General features: G+C 38.2%; 1 protein-coding gene across 3 annotated transcripts; it reads right to left on the bottom strand.

The window, feature by feature from the left end:
- Positions 1-212: 212 nt before the first annotated feature.
- gata2a (GATA binding protein 2a) lies at positions 213-12,056 on the bottom strand. Of its 3 annotated transcripts, none has more exons than XM_062986396.1 (5): positions 11,830-12,056; positions 10,156-10,718; positions 6,619-6,764; positions 2,963-3,088; positions 213-1,116 (listed from the first exon to the last, which is right to left on the bottom strand). In XM_062986396.1, the coding sequence occupies exons 1-5, from the start codon at positions 12,054-12,056 to the stop codon at positions 823-825; spliced, it is 1,356 nt and encodes a 451-aa protein (XP_062842466.1). In that variant the 3' UTR covers positions 213-822. The 3 variants fall into 3 exon arrangements, with proteins under 3 accessions (XP_062842466.1, XP_062842464.1, XP_062842467.1); XM_062986394.1 differs by having other exon boundaries at positions 10,156-10,734; positions 11,834-12,056; XM_062986397.1 differs by having other exon boundaries at positions 2,963-3,046; positions 10,156-10,734; positions 11,834-12,056.
- Between the last annotated feature and the right edge of the window lie 2,310 nt (positions 12,057-14,366).

Here is a 14,366-nt window from a genome sequence, read left to right as displayed (position 1 = left end):
CTAATGCTCGTAGTACTTAAGTGGGAGGCTCATGGTCAGATGTTCGCTTACTTATGGCCGTATGCTGTGTGTATATATTCTATATTGTGAGACGATTGGGGGAGAAATTAGGTAAAAAAAAATAAGGTAAAACATGAGTAATGGTTAAGTATTAAAACTTTTATTTCATTTAATTGTGTAATGGAAACATATGATAGAAACATACAGTCGGCAATATCACCTTAGCTAAGATAAGTCAGTGTTCTTTTTTTTATTATTTTTTCTTTATCTTTTAATATTAACAATCAAATAATATTTATAACAATAAACATATGGTTTTTCGAGGAGAGCTCAAAAAGAAAATAAAGTGTGAAAATAAATTATCATAATAACAATTATAACAATAATGATAATAACAACCGAGCTTTATAAACATCTGTCTTGTTTGCTAAATGTCCATACGATGTGTTCAGAATATGCAGTCCGTTATCCATCAGGCTTCTTTCTCTTCAGTTCAGATTTTTTCCTCTTATTTAGAGTCCTAGAGCTGGCCGACGCGAGCCACGGGCCGTAGCAGTTAAATTTCCCGTTAGCACACGTATACTCGCTCATGCACATACACAGTGACTCGGCTACAACACACATCCTCCGCAGTACCAAAGTGACTCAGTACAAAATAAAAGGCGAGAAGCGCCAGTCGTCCTTATCGGTCTCATTTGGATGGGACAGGATTTATAACAAGCAAAGCACCCCTTTCAGAACCCACAACAAGTGTCTGTGGAAAAGTAGCTACGCTGTACCTACACATGCAGGCATAGTGACTCAAGGGCATCAGTGGGTCGATCAGTGAGGCTCGGCCCAGACCGGCGAGCGACCCGAGTGGTGTGGGTGGCTGAACGACGGGTGGATCGGGGTCGGCGTGGGCAGCATGTGGCCCGAGTGACTGAAGGGAGGCAGATGGCCCATGTGAGGCATGTGGGCGGCCATGGCGCTGGTGAAGGGCAACGTCTTATCGTGGACGCACTTGGAGAGTTCGTCGAAGCCCTCCATTGCCCGCTTGCTGCGCTTGGACTTGCTGGACATCTTGCGGTTGCGCGTCTGGATGCCTTCTTTCTTCATGGTAAGTGGTCTGTTAACCTAAAAGGGCAAAGAGAGAGTTAGTCTGTTGAAATTACATTTCCCAACAGGGGCTTTTATTTGAAATTAACCTACAGATTAAGATCTCTGCTTGACTTTTGATTTGAAAAGTCATTTGGAGAAATTAATTGCTTTAAATTGCAGTGCAAAGAATTTTCTCAAGCATTCTCTGAAGTATTGCACTAAAATTTGTAAAACAATTTGAGGCTTTGCTGTGTTCACTAGCAAAAAAAAGGGCTGCACGTCAACGGCAATTAATGATACTGTTAAATTCAGAGAGGGGCCCGCTCGTTTTGTTGCGCTTGTCTGATTAGGCCAAAATTATTTATTCGCTGGATTAAAGCACCTAATAGAAGCCAAGCTTAACATAAAAAAGGGGGCAAACTTTCAGACGACCCTGAATTGGTTTAACAGACGCCAGTGGGGTGAATGGCAGTCCCATACACAGCCCCCTCCTGGGAATAACGCCCCCCATTGAAACAAAGCAGGATTAATCAAAAGCAACAAAACGGTCAGCAGCTTCTGCCTGACAGGAAAAAGCCGGCTTTGCGTCCTCATAGTCCCCTTCCCGTCTCCTAAATCGATAGGAGCTGTCCGCCCCCTTGACCGCGTCGGCTTTACATGGCTGTTTGCACGCCAAGCCTCATGAAACTCAGTTGTAACTCACTCACTCATTACATGTCATGTTTAGCTGGCTAAGGTTAGTGGACGGGGTTTTCCACCAGTCTGAAAATGGGACTGAACAATACAACCGTAAATATGTGTTGCTTTAAAAATATTATTTAGGATTTTGTTAAGGTAATTAACTTTAATTCATGCCATGAAAATGGAATTAAAATATAATATTGAAATCCACCACTAGGTTCTCAAATAAACTTTTTTTTTATTTATTTGGGTTAATCTGGCCTGTGTTATTACTGAATCTGATCTAGACAGTGGATCAGTGTGGCTAGTAACCTTTAGATGGTAATTAACTTGGCAAACTAGCCATCAGTCTGTCCATTCATTCACTTTCTTTTTTACCAACATGAAGTAGATGCAAAACATACGTTTTTACTTCAGAACCAGTGAAAGAAAGTAATTAAATGAACAAAATAGCCAGCAACCACTTTCATTACAATACTGCTGCAAAACTTGGAACGACTTCCACATGTCCTGAAAAAGAACTGGCTTAACTTACATGGAAAAGTTCAGCTCAAATCTATGGGCTTGTGTTTGTTATGGGTATGAACGCTGCCAGTGCTACTTTGGCTACGTCTTCGGCTATTTCTGTCCTAGTAGATCAAAATATTACACCATCTTTCTTAAGTACGGCAGCTTCTGTTGGCATTCTAATTTGACGTAATTAGCTTAGTGTTGTGTAATACGTCAGTGCTGCGTTCATTCAGAAGTCTAAAAAGTGTCAGTGGCATTTGTTTCTTAAGCCCATCTTGAGCTTATTATTCCTTAGCATGATATGCAAGGACTGGCTTAATGTGTCTTGGAGGAAGCATGTGTTAGCCATATTGCAGACTTTGTAAATGCATTTATCGGGGGGCAAAAAGCCACAAGTCCCTGTGCTATTGAATATCATAGCAACTGAACTATGTAACATGCTAGTATAGCATTTATTGGCATACTCAATGTACTGTTTAGTACTATAGTACTGCATTTATGGACATTTGTACTTTTGCATTTATGCATATACCCACTGCACTATTTAGGATGGCACGTGGCCACTTAAATGTCATGTAATGTGTTTATAAGGGCTTCAAAGAAATAGCCACTGTAAGGTACTATCTTACACACAGTGGGTATGTACATATATAGCATATGTACTATTTTATATGTATGTGTTACTACTTACATTGTGGAGTTTGTAGTACAGGCCGCAGGCATTGCACACTGGGTCTCCATTGCCATTGCGCCTCCACAGTGTGGTCGTAGTGGTCTGGCAGTTTGCACAGCAGGTTCCAGCTCGCCGGGCAGCCGACTGTGAAGACCACAACAATGACCATGGGTGAGTTCACCGCAATATGTGATTTGTTAACTGTGCTGTTGTCCTTGATATTGCAATACTGACATCACACAAGACCAATATACAAATTGTAAACACAGTAATTAATGATAATTATAATAACATTTAATTAATAGTCACATCAGAGTTTATAAATGTGTTATCACAAGCACATTGCAGTGTAATCCTTATATGTTTGCCACATATAATGCAAGCCTGGCCAACATGATATATTAGATGCTGTTAATCAGAAAGATATTTTGGAAAATGTGTTCCCTTCCAGGTAAATATTATATACAATATACTGCATGTTAGAGTTTCATATCTACTAGGCTTCAGCGTAATATAAAATAAATATTGCTGTGTCTTACTCTTGTAAAAACATCTATCTATGATAAAGATCTTTTAGATAGACTGAGGTGAGGTGAGTTTACTTTGTGCACTCCAGCAGACTGCATTTCAGAATTTCAAAGCTAAACATATGAAACAGCTTATAGAAGTCGGGTTAATTAAATATATTCTGCGCATTTATGCAAACTTAATTCAATTTTCCAATTTGCGCCATGATGAGGGGCGAAACGCCGCGTCTGCAGGACTTTATTATTATTTTACGAAACTTCGCTGCCGCATTTCGGTAAATTAAAGCCACCAGATGAGATCCGTCATTAGTTGATCCCATTTCGGCGCATTATTTCCCTTGATCCTGTGCGTGTAGGCCTATCGCTGTGGGGCTGCCGAGTCACTGCTCGCTTTGTGCCCATTACAGATCAATTTTTCACACATAATAAGAAACATTTAAAGAACATAGTACAATTTTGCCCTCAGCCTGGTGCGCCTTGGATGCGCATTTTGCTCTGCGCACCTTCATTCACTTCAACTATTGCTATTAGCGCAGTGTGCAAAATAAGAGTCTAAACCCAAAAATCCTTGTAAAATTTGATTATACAGTATAGAAGACAACAAACACTGTTGGTCTATGAATTTTAACGCACGAAGCCATCAAGAGCCCGTAAGTCAGAGTAAATAAGCGGGAATGTTTCCCCTTTCGTACTGGCGCAATTCTCTGCTTAATCGCTTTCCACTGCTGGGCCTGGCGGGCGCATAGAAAATTCACCAGAGTTTGTTGAAGACGGAAACACCCGGGAGCCGAGGCTTCCTTATCGGACCCGGCCACATATCCGGATAGGAAACAACTGGCCGGCCTTTGAACGGGGAAGGGCTCCGAAAACAGTGCGGCCCAAAACGCAAGAGCGCAAACTCGGCAACCTGACTCCATCTGACTGCATGGAAATTATTATTATTATTGTTATTATTATTATTATTAATATTTTATTATTGTTATTATCAGTAGTATTGTTATTGTTATTATTATTATTATTATTATTATTATTATTAACATATAGATTTTTTGAAAGATTTTAATTCATAGTATATAATTCCACCGTCCAGGAGTTTAAGATATTTGTTTCACTCATAAAATTGACTTATATTCTTTAAAGTGCCCAAGTTTAGCTTTGTATTTATTTTGGAATATTTTAGAAATAGATTGCAGCAGTCTGAAATGTTTTATGGCTGATCCTTTAGGTACTGGAATAAATAAATGTTAATGTACCAGTATTACTGCTTAAATTATTATTACTGTTCTTTGTAAAATAACTTTTTTTTCTGTGGCACCAAAGGAAAAAGCTGCAGTAAATGAATACTTTTTTATGGCATCACCTCTGGCACTTTTGTTTTTAGGAAACTGGCAGATTGGACAACACCATTTAGAAAATACAGCTATTGAACGAAAAATTAGACGTGGATATTAAAATTGTACATTAGTATTTATTATTATTCATAATTAATTTAAATTACCATATAGTCAAAAGTTGTATATATAGGCTACTATATTTTACTATACTATACTGTACTATAATATATACACGTGTGTGTTAAAATATAAGTAAAAAAATTAACGTTTGAATTAAGTAGATTTAATCCTAATGACTTAATATACTGTGTTTTCACATTTTATTCTCCGCACACTTCATACGCAATATTTATTTCTAATCATATAAAAAACGCTGTCCAGTCTAAACGATCATTCTCGCTAATGTAAATATTTTCCACGCTTTTCATTCCCTCTCATTGATGAAATTCCCTGAGAGACGCACATTTTCAGCTCTGATGGTCACTCAGGCAAGTGCAAATTAAATTATACCACTTGGCTAATGGAATAAGACTTTCCGACTAATTTAACGCGCCTGATGGGTCGCAGAGCGCAACTGCGGACAGACAATAACGAGTCCTGATCTGACAGAAGACGAGGTTTAGAATTACAAAATAAAAGAGATGTGATAAAGCAAATCTCTCTCTCTCTCTCTCTCTCTCTCTCTCTCTCTCTCTCTTTGATATATTCTTTTTCTCTATTTTTTGCTTGGATTTGGTTATTAAACGTTTTAAATAAATCCAAATGTTGCAAACGTGCTCAGTGCTTTCTGCAGGGCGCGTTCCTCTTCAGATACATTCTCTTTGGTTACCCATGCGTGACATTTTATTTTTAAAATAGATGTAGTGATAGGTTAAATATAAAAGCTCATTGTATAAGGCTTGGCATTTTTGGTGAAATAACAAAAGGCGCACTTTATTCTACAATGAACATGTATTATTATTTTTATTATTATTAATATTTAACCATATTTTAATAATATTTGTATATAACAAATATAAATATTTAATTAAATTTAAATATTTTTTATATTATAATAATATTTCTGTTTATGTGCTACCCTAAAGAATATACTGATTTAGTTGTAGTAGTAGTTGTTGTACTTGTAGTTGTTGTATCAAATGTTGTTAGTGTAAATATTCAGTTGATTTGTTTCCCACAATGTATTTATCCAGTGTTTTTAAGCTGTTAAACTATTAACTGAACACTAATATTAAGCCACAAATATAAAACCATTATTGGAATATTTCAGAATATATCACCAATGACAACTTAGGCTTACAATCATGGTAAAAATTTGTGTAAATGATATGTGACCCCCCCAAAAAAATTATATATTCCATTAATAAACTCATAAATAAATTCTCAAATGCATAGACTGTCAGAGAGTATTGTTTTTTTAATGAGATATGTTGCCTTATAATGTATATTTAAACCTACATTGGATGGGCATGTGGACATCTGTAAAACAGATCACTCCACGTGGCCATCCAGTAGACCGTTAATTAAGCCAGCAGTGGCATCATGGGCTCTGGTATCAGTAACAGTATCAGAAGTAGCAGCAATAATGATAGCAACAACAATGGCAATAGTAGCTGTATTGTAGCAGGCCATGTAGGAGATCACCAGGGGGTGAGGGCGACAAACAATTCCAGGAAGATCATAGCGAAAATATAACTTTCCTGGAATTGTGCTAATTCTCTCTACACCGGGCTCCTATTTAGCCCCCTTTTTCTCATGTGTGTAAACGTCTGAGGGTGTTTGTGCAAGACTATGCCTGGAATGTGCGACTCACCAGTCTGCGTTTGGGCTTAATGAGGGGTCGATTCTGACCGTTCATCTTGTGGTAGAGGCCGCAGGCGTTGCAAAGGTAGTGGCCCGTTCCGTCTCTCCGCCACAGAGGAGTGGAGGTGGCACCACAGTTTACACACTCACGGCCCTCTGTGCAGAATTCAAAAGGGAGAAAAGCAAAGGGAAATTTATATAATTAAGCAGTTCATATAGCATCAATAAACAACAGATCTGAGGCCCAAAGCTGAGACTCAAATGAATCAATACAATTTTATCACCATATCACAAATATATAAGCAATCTGGTCAGGACCATCTTCCAAGGTAATTAGCTAATATGTAATGTGACCGATTTCATTGTATTAAGCTTTTCCTCATGAAACAAAATCTCAAATCAGATCAATGCTTCACTGAGCCCTGGTTTATTCCTCAATCAGGAAGAATCAGAATGGACATGGACACCTATATGTAAATTAATCCACACAAGCAGCATCCAAAACCAAAGGAGTCCATTAAGAAGTAGTACTACATAATTTAAGACTGGCTCGGATGTATCTGACCCTCAGTGTTCCTCAAATTTAGTTAGCACAACATGCATATTCATACAATTCCAAGTAATTATACAGCTTTGTGTATTTAACGGGTTGTAGTTTACATATCACTAAATATTGCTGTTTCAATGCCCATCCTCATTTGTTAGGCTGAGTGCCAGGGATCATACTAATGTGTTTTTATAATGCAAAGGATCGCTCCTCTCGTCCTACAGGAATCATGCCTCTATTAATCCTGTTCTAATGTGAGACACTCCCTGTCCCACCCAGTTTTGGACAATAATAGCCCTTCTATTGAAGTGTATAATGTTTTTGTGTCACCATTCCTGTTAAGCAAAAAATGGTATCTATGTGTTTAAACTACCCCTTAGTTTTGGGAGAGTGAGGACAGAACGTTTGAGGTGTCATGGCCACGGGGTTGATGGGTTGGGCGCTGTGCTGCAGGCTATGTCAAAGGAGAGGTAATTCAAAGACGAGCAAACAGATCTGCATTATACTGACCTCTGAGATGACTTAGATTCCACAGTGGTATTGTTTCACCAAGGTGTGTGGAGTGAAGTCGCAAGGATTTAATTCACCATTCAAACAGATGCACAAGTGAATAGATATATGCTCAAAACCAACACCAGCACCACTAAAAAGGATTTAATCCTGTTTTTTGTGCCCTGCTTTGTTTGTGCATTGACATGCTCTGCCAAGGTTTGATAGGATTGTCAGAGCTTGATGATGATTACATATGCAGCTTTGGAACGATGACGAGCGCCTGTTCCGCTCACATTGTTATGATCATGTTTATGGTCGTTCCACCAGCACCCACAGCCAGAATACACATTTTAGGTTTTATGGCAGAACATAAGGGCAAAGCATGCAAACAGTTAGTGAAACTATTACTGTAGTTACTGATTGAGTCAATGTACATATTAACTATGCATTACAATTAAAAATAAACCAAGAGTTTTAATGCAGAGCTGCAGTATTGAACAAGATATATGTCAACAATATATATCAGTCAGATACTATTTTCTTGTATACCTATATTTAATAAATAAAGTACAGCTATAATAATTTGTATGCCAATTTACTAAAATATCAACATCTAGCATTATAGTTTATAACTACTTCTAATAATATTTTTTAAGAAAAGGATCACCTTATGGTGTTATGCTTCTGCATGTTTTAATATATAAAACTGTATAGGCTAATATGCAAAACATCCAGCCATACCATAGACAAAAATAAACATCTGTATTACTGGGACAACTGTGTAAGCCTTTGTCAAGTGCTTTAGGGGAAAAGCTTTTTTTCTTTGAGGATATTGAATACAACCTTTTTAAATGTTAAATTCATGTAAGAGAATATAATTCCATGCAGAGTGCAGAGGTTTGTTCCCTGTAAAGAAATTATTTTACCTAGAAGAACAGCCAACACTGAATTTTGACATGTGGTGTCTAAACTTTTCTATCAGACTGTATTTGCTTTGAGGTAAGGATTACTAGATGTAAAACTTTGGAGCAACAGGCGCAGGATTCGTGAGGCGCGCCACGGTTGTTAGTTTTGGGCAGGCGGGGGGTGCAGGGAGGGGTAGCAGGTCGTGATTTGTTCAGTCAGAGGTACACAGGATATGGCAGGAGCCAGTGCGTCGTGACTCCTGCATGTTTTGAAAACGCAATGGAGCCCGTTTTCAAACGAAAACAAGGCGAGGGGGTTCGAGTCCGCCAAACGAAACCAGCACATTAACGCGTCTGGTTGGTTTCTGTGTAGAAAATCCAGTGCAAACTGATTTAGATCAAACACCTAAAACTTAAATCCTTTTGTATTATAACATAAATGAGACTCGATTAATGTGCGCTCAAACTGTGTCAATGTTTAATTTTAACTTAAGTCTCTCTAAACTCAAATTCAGCCCATCTGACCTCATTATTTGTTTCCATGATTGCCATTTTTATCTTCTTAAAGCCTCTCCATAAGTACCTCTTTTAACTCAATGGCCTTCTTAAAGCAGTGACTCATCTGGATGGGACCATCACTGTCAAGACTTGTAAAGTCGAGAAACGCCTCAGGAAGAAAAACTAAACCGTGTATTTCCATCTTATCTGATCCCTCAAATATTAAACACACAGAATCCCAAATTGTGAAAACATAGGATGAAAACATGAAAACACGTGTCTGAGGTCTTGGGTATTAGATAATGTGATGTTTTTCCTGCACACAAAAAACAACGAATTTTAAAATTTAGTGTTTTTATTGGGCGTTTCACAACTGGATAAATGGAATTTAGTTAGCTAGTAAATTAGCCAGTGAAAACTGTTTAATGGATTTAAAATATAATCTGTTTGGGGCTTATATAATTACTGCATTTAGCATGGTTACATGGTCTAAATTATTTTATTCCTTAAGAATATTAGTATGTAACTTTTTTAAGGTGAAAATAAAAAGAGCAATAAGTCAGTAGCAAAATAGTAATAAATATTCAAGATGTGTTAAAGTCAAAGTTGTATGATCTGGTACACTATCTCCAGTTTTTTGTAATACAATTTAGTGTCCTTAAAAGTTTTTTTTCATTCTGCAGCTTACAGTGATTAATTACAAATATTATTCATCAAAACTATTCATCAAAAAATTCATTTCACACCCAAGCATTTACTTACCTTAATTCTTCAATTGTAGAACAAAACTATAGCCTACACTTCTGATAAAGTTTGGATTACAATTTTTTAGGATTTTTTTTAAACACATGAATCTTTTTACACAAATAGCAATCTATATAATGTAAACAATAAATATGTCAAAATAATTCTTCAGCTTGGTGAGGTTAGGACCCAAACTAATTTTCCTATATGGCGTTGCTCTAAATAAACATTTGTAATGCAGTTATTTATGTCAATTCCTTAATTCACTGTTTGTTTTACCACTGCTTTATTTATATATTTTTTTTTAATTTGAGTCCTGGACTTATATTTCTTTAACCAGACATTAAAAAGTGCAACTCACCCGAGCTGGAACGCGCCTTGCTCTTGCATTTAGGTGCAAAACCGGAGGCCGAGCCGCTGAGCAGGTTTGGATGGAACAGGCTGGCTCCGTAGTCGTGCGCGGTGGGGAGAGAATAGGCCGGGTACGTGGGAATCGGATGGTGCGTGGATGGAGTTTGTGGTGCGCACATGGTCAGTCCGCTCCGGATAGGACTGCACCCTTCCATCTTCATTCCGTCTCCCAGTGATACGTGATATTTGACCGATTCCTTTTCGTCCATCCGCGTAATCGAAGACGAGGAAGGGGACGAAGGGCCCGGGTCTGGGGACACGTCCTTTGGAGGCGTGGGTGGGAAGTTGTAGAGCGGGTGCGGGCTGGCGTGGCTGGTCGGAGCGAGCGACGCGGAGGTGGGAGCCGTGGCCGAGCTGCCACTGCAAGCGTAGCCGGCTCCGGTGGCGTGAAGGCTGGCCTTGCTAAACGGACTCACCGCCCAGGCGTTATGGTGCGCCGCGGATAGAGCAGCCTTGCTGCCGTCCAGCCATGGGAGGCCAGGACTGTGCAGGAGATGAGGTCGGCAAACCTGACTCCCAGTTAGACGAGCTGAAAAGAGATTCAGTGTTTAGATTAAGTCACAATCGTTTGTTCGTGCTGTTTGAGATACATTTGGGAATTTGTAAGAATGAATGTATTTCTATTAGTTCCCTACCTGTTGGTTCTGTTCCCAAAAAACCTGACATCTTTAAATATGGTACAAGTATTTAATAGCTATTTGACATATGAGTCCAGGTCAAACGGAAGCCAACGCCTATAGAAGTTCTAGAAAATCATTAAGACAGGTTCAGCTAAATACTTTTTTCTAATGAAAGAGCCGATAAACGTACCTCTGCTCCTCGAACAAGTTACAGTCTTTGAACAAAGACCAGTTCAGATATTTTTTCATTTTGTATCCGGGAAGTGCTTGCTCTCTCTCCCTCTCTAGCTCTCTCTCTTTGGCCCAATTGCCAGGGAACAAGTGACACGAATTTCCCTTTCCTCTCTGTGTCATTTTCTGGACTTTTTTTTCATATTTATCCTAGATTTCAGCTCATCCCTCACAGCTATCACAATACAGCAGTGCTATTCAATACATTTATACAAGTACTAATTTGCATAAATACCCTAAACTTAAACACGTAAAAGAAATTAAACTTAATCTACAGTACAGAAGTGTCATAACAGGATACTATTTATAATCCCATAGACCAATGTGCATAATAGTAGTTAGGCTACTTTGACCACTCATTTATAAATAGTATGCCTTTAAGCAGCTTTCAAATTTTTTCAATGCATTCCAAATATTTTTGCCAGCAGCAGAACGGCCCAAGCTGCGTGAGCTGTGTATACATGACCCAAAAGTGCGCAAACACTCGGGCCTAAAACACTAAGTCTGCTAGAACACAGCCACTTAACTTTTTATGGATAAGAGTGCATGGAGAACAAACCAGAATTAAACAAAACTGGATGGATAAATCAAAAACAGACTATTGCTGGTTGCGCAATATTTAAATATGCGGGAAGAAAAATTATACAGTAACTCAGGCCTACAATATTTCACCAAATAAAAAGATGTATTATTAATAATGCTGTGTAATCAGTCAATAACTATAATTACGCATATACAAAAAGGTAAAATAACGATATGTTGTGCCTAGGGACTCACCGTGGGCTTGGCTGTACACCCTGGCCCTCGAGTTGGAATAGTACGGGTTGCCCTGCGAATCCAAATTATTTAGAAACACGTCCACATCATCCGGGGGTAACAGAGGCGCCATAGGCTCCATGTAGTTGTGCGTGAGGCCGTGATGATGCGAGTCCGGATGCTGCCCGTTCAGCACTGCGTGATGATGCGCCATCCAACGAGACTGGTCTGCTGCCACCTCCATCTCGCTAGACTTGCTAGATCTGTTGTTAAAAGAGCTCTGCTTCTTCTTTTCAGCGCTATGAATAGTTATGCTGTCTAGGAACCAAGATCATTCAGATATAGTTCCAAAAAATGTAATTTTGGGAGGGTTGTTGGCTGTCTTTTCCTATCAGTACTAGGACACCTGCAAAAATAAAAACACATAAATGAGCTCTAAATGACTTAAATGAAGACATTTTATTTTATTACACTTCATTTTAAAATTTCATTTCAAGGTAGGTTTGTATTAGTTTTGTGTGTTACTTTACAATGCAACCTATATCATAATTTAAATCATACACACTCATACACATCCATCACAAATCTTTAAACAGTCACTTCTGATTATAGAAAGACATCTGACACACTTTAATAATAATAATTAACTTTTTTTTACACTAATATGTATAAATAAACATTTTAGTTCATATACGTCTAACATTTTGGAATTATTACTTTAGTTATTGAAAATTCATAAGGTACATACAAATCTATTGTCATGAAATTGTACATTGTACATAACACTGACATTTCCGTAAGTCACTGAAATCTGCATTAAATATTTTTATTTAAACACTATAATGACTTCTTACTGTACAGTCAATTACTTTTATTTAATTCGAAAAAAAAAAACGTTAATTACATATAGCTATATGCAACTAAAAAAATTTATTTTCATTATTTTTAAAAACATTCAAGTCTAGAGTTTAAATATTAATATTTAATTTATCACAAAACATAGCATTTCATTTATTTTATCATATGTAAAAGTCACACACGTCCATGGAAGCTCATGATGTAACTTACAGAATGTCTGGATAAAACAAGCCATAATATCAGGTTTACATAATATCTGTTTTAAACAAAAATGTAGTTCAAATTGCCAATAATAAAATACATTTTATGGTACATTATAAGTCGTTATTATAATTATTGTATGACCAGCGAGCCACTAAAGACGCAACATAAAGGTATTTAGACATCAAAGTCAAATTAGTTTAATTACTGATTATCTGTAACATCACAATGCAAAGCCTTTCTGTATCCGAACATTCTTATCGTTCAACAATCCAAAAGTGGTACCGATAGACCTACCGAATCTGCACGGCTGAATTCACGTCCCTTGTACTGCTGTTACTCCGCGTTAAATCCGATTTCAAACAACGTTAATCCTCAAGATGCATCTTGACATTGGCACCACGGTTGGATGTCACTGCGTTACCCGGTTGGTAAACACGCTCTGACTATTATAGTGCGGTCCTGTGCGGGTCTTGTGCTTAGTTTAATGAATCGGCTGGGCGGAGTCTGGTGGGGGTGTCCACCAATGGCAGCGCTTGTACTTTGCGATTGGTCAGTGCGCGCTGAGAGACACATCAATCATCGGTTGGGTTTATTGAGATCTACCTTTCTTACAGCTTCATGCTCCGGATTCATTATGAGCTTCATACTGTTTTGTTCAAACACCAACAAAAGTCAGACAGAAGAAAAAAACTACTCGAAATGTTATTTCTCTCTCTCTCTCGCTCTCTCGCTCTCTCTCTCTCTCTCTCTCTCTCTTCATTTTACTTTTGTTAATGAAAGCAATGTGACATGAGTGAGTTTTAGGAGCGTATAGAAACTAGTGGGAACGGAACGTGTAATATTTAGATAAAATAGAATAGAATAGAATACCTTCATATGTCATACATATACAGGCGCACAGTACAACAAAATTCTTTCTTCGCATATCCCAGCTCATTTGCACCCCTTGAGCAGAGAGGGTTTAGGGCCTTGCTCAAGGGTCCAAGCCGGGATTCGATACTTTATTAATCCCGAAGGAAATTAAGGGACACAAAAATTGTAAGTTATGCTAGTTAATCAGTCTTGATGCAAGGCCATACATTTTTCTTGAAAATATTTAACAATCCATTAGATCTATTAAGCAGTGCAATAAAGAAAAAAAAACATTAATGATACCCACCAAAAGAAACAGGGCTGCAATCATTAAGATGTGCTCAAAGAAAACACAAATGTTGATTTTCACACCCAGCTGTAATGCAAACAAACACCAGTCCTAACACCTCGGGCACTAATTTGGGGAGGAGCGCTTTATGGCCTCTAAAGTGGGCGCCATTGTTTCGCGCGTCTAATTGTTTTTAATTAGTAGTCTCGGCATTCCTCTTGCGCAAACATTGTGTTTACGCATTGCGATCCCGAGCGATCAAACGTCGTTTTGCATGTTAATAGGCGGCCTCCTTTCTCCCTCACTCTCGGTGGTGCCGACAGGTCGCATGGGCTGGTCCGAAACAAGAGC

Source organism: Trichomycterus rosablanca, chromosome 24 (genome assembly GCF_030014385.1).
Source record: "Trichomycterus rosablanca isolate fTriRos1 chromosome 24, fTriRos1.hap1, whole genome shotgun sequence".
Lineage (NCBI taxonomy): Eukaryota > Metazoa > Chordata > Actinopteri > Siluriformes > Trichomycteridae > Trichomycterus > Trichomycterus rosablanca.
The sequence above is the reverse complement of the archived record's forward strand: the minus strand, read 5'-3'. Positions and strand labels throughout refer to the sequence as shown.

What these genes read in the sequence shown, in the direction of transcription:
- gata2a (XM_062986394.1), bottom strand. Translation starts at nt 12,056, where the DNA reads ATGGAGGTGGCAGCAGACCAGTCTCGTTGGATGGCGCATCATCACGCA. An exon ending in TTAAGCCCAAACGCAGACTG is followed by an intron (nt 3,089 to 6,618) that starts GTGAGTCGCACA and finishes TGGTCTTCACAG; the next exon opens with TCGGCTGCCCGGCGAGCTGG. An exon ending in TGTACTACAAACTCCACAAT is followed by an intron (nt 1,117 to 2,962) that starts GTAAGTAGTAAC and finishes TTGCCCTTTTAG; the next exon opens with GTTAACAGACCACTTACCAT.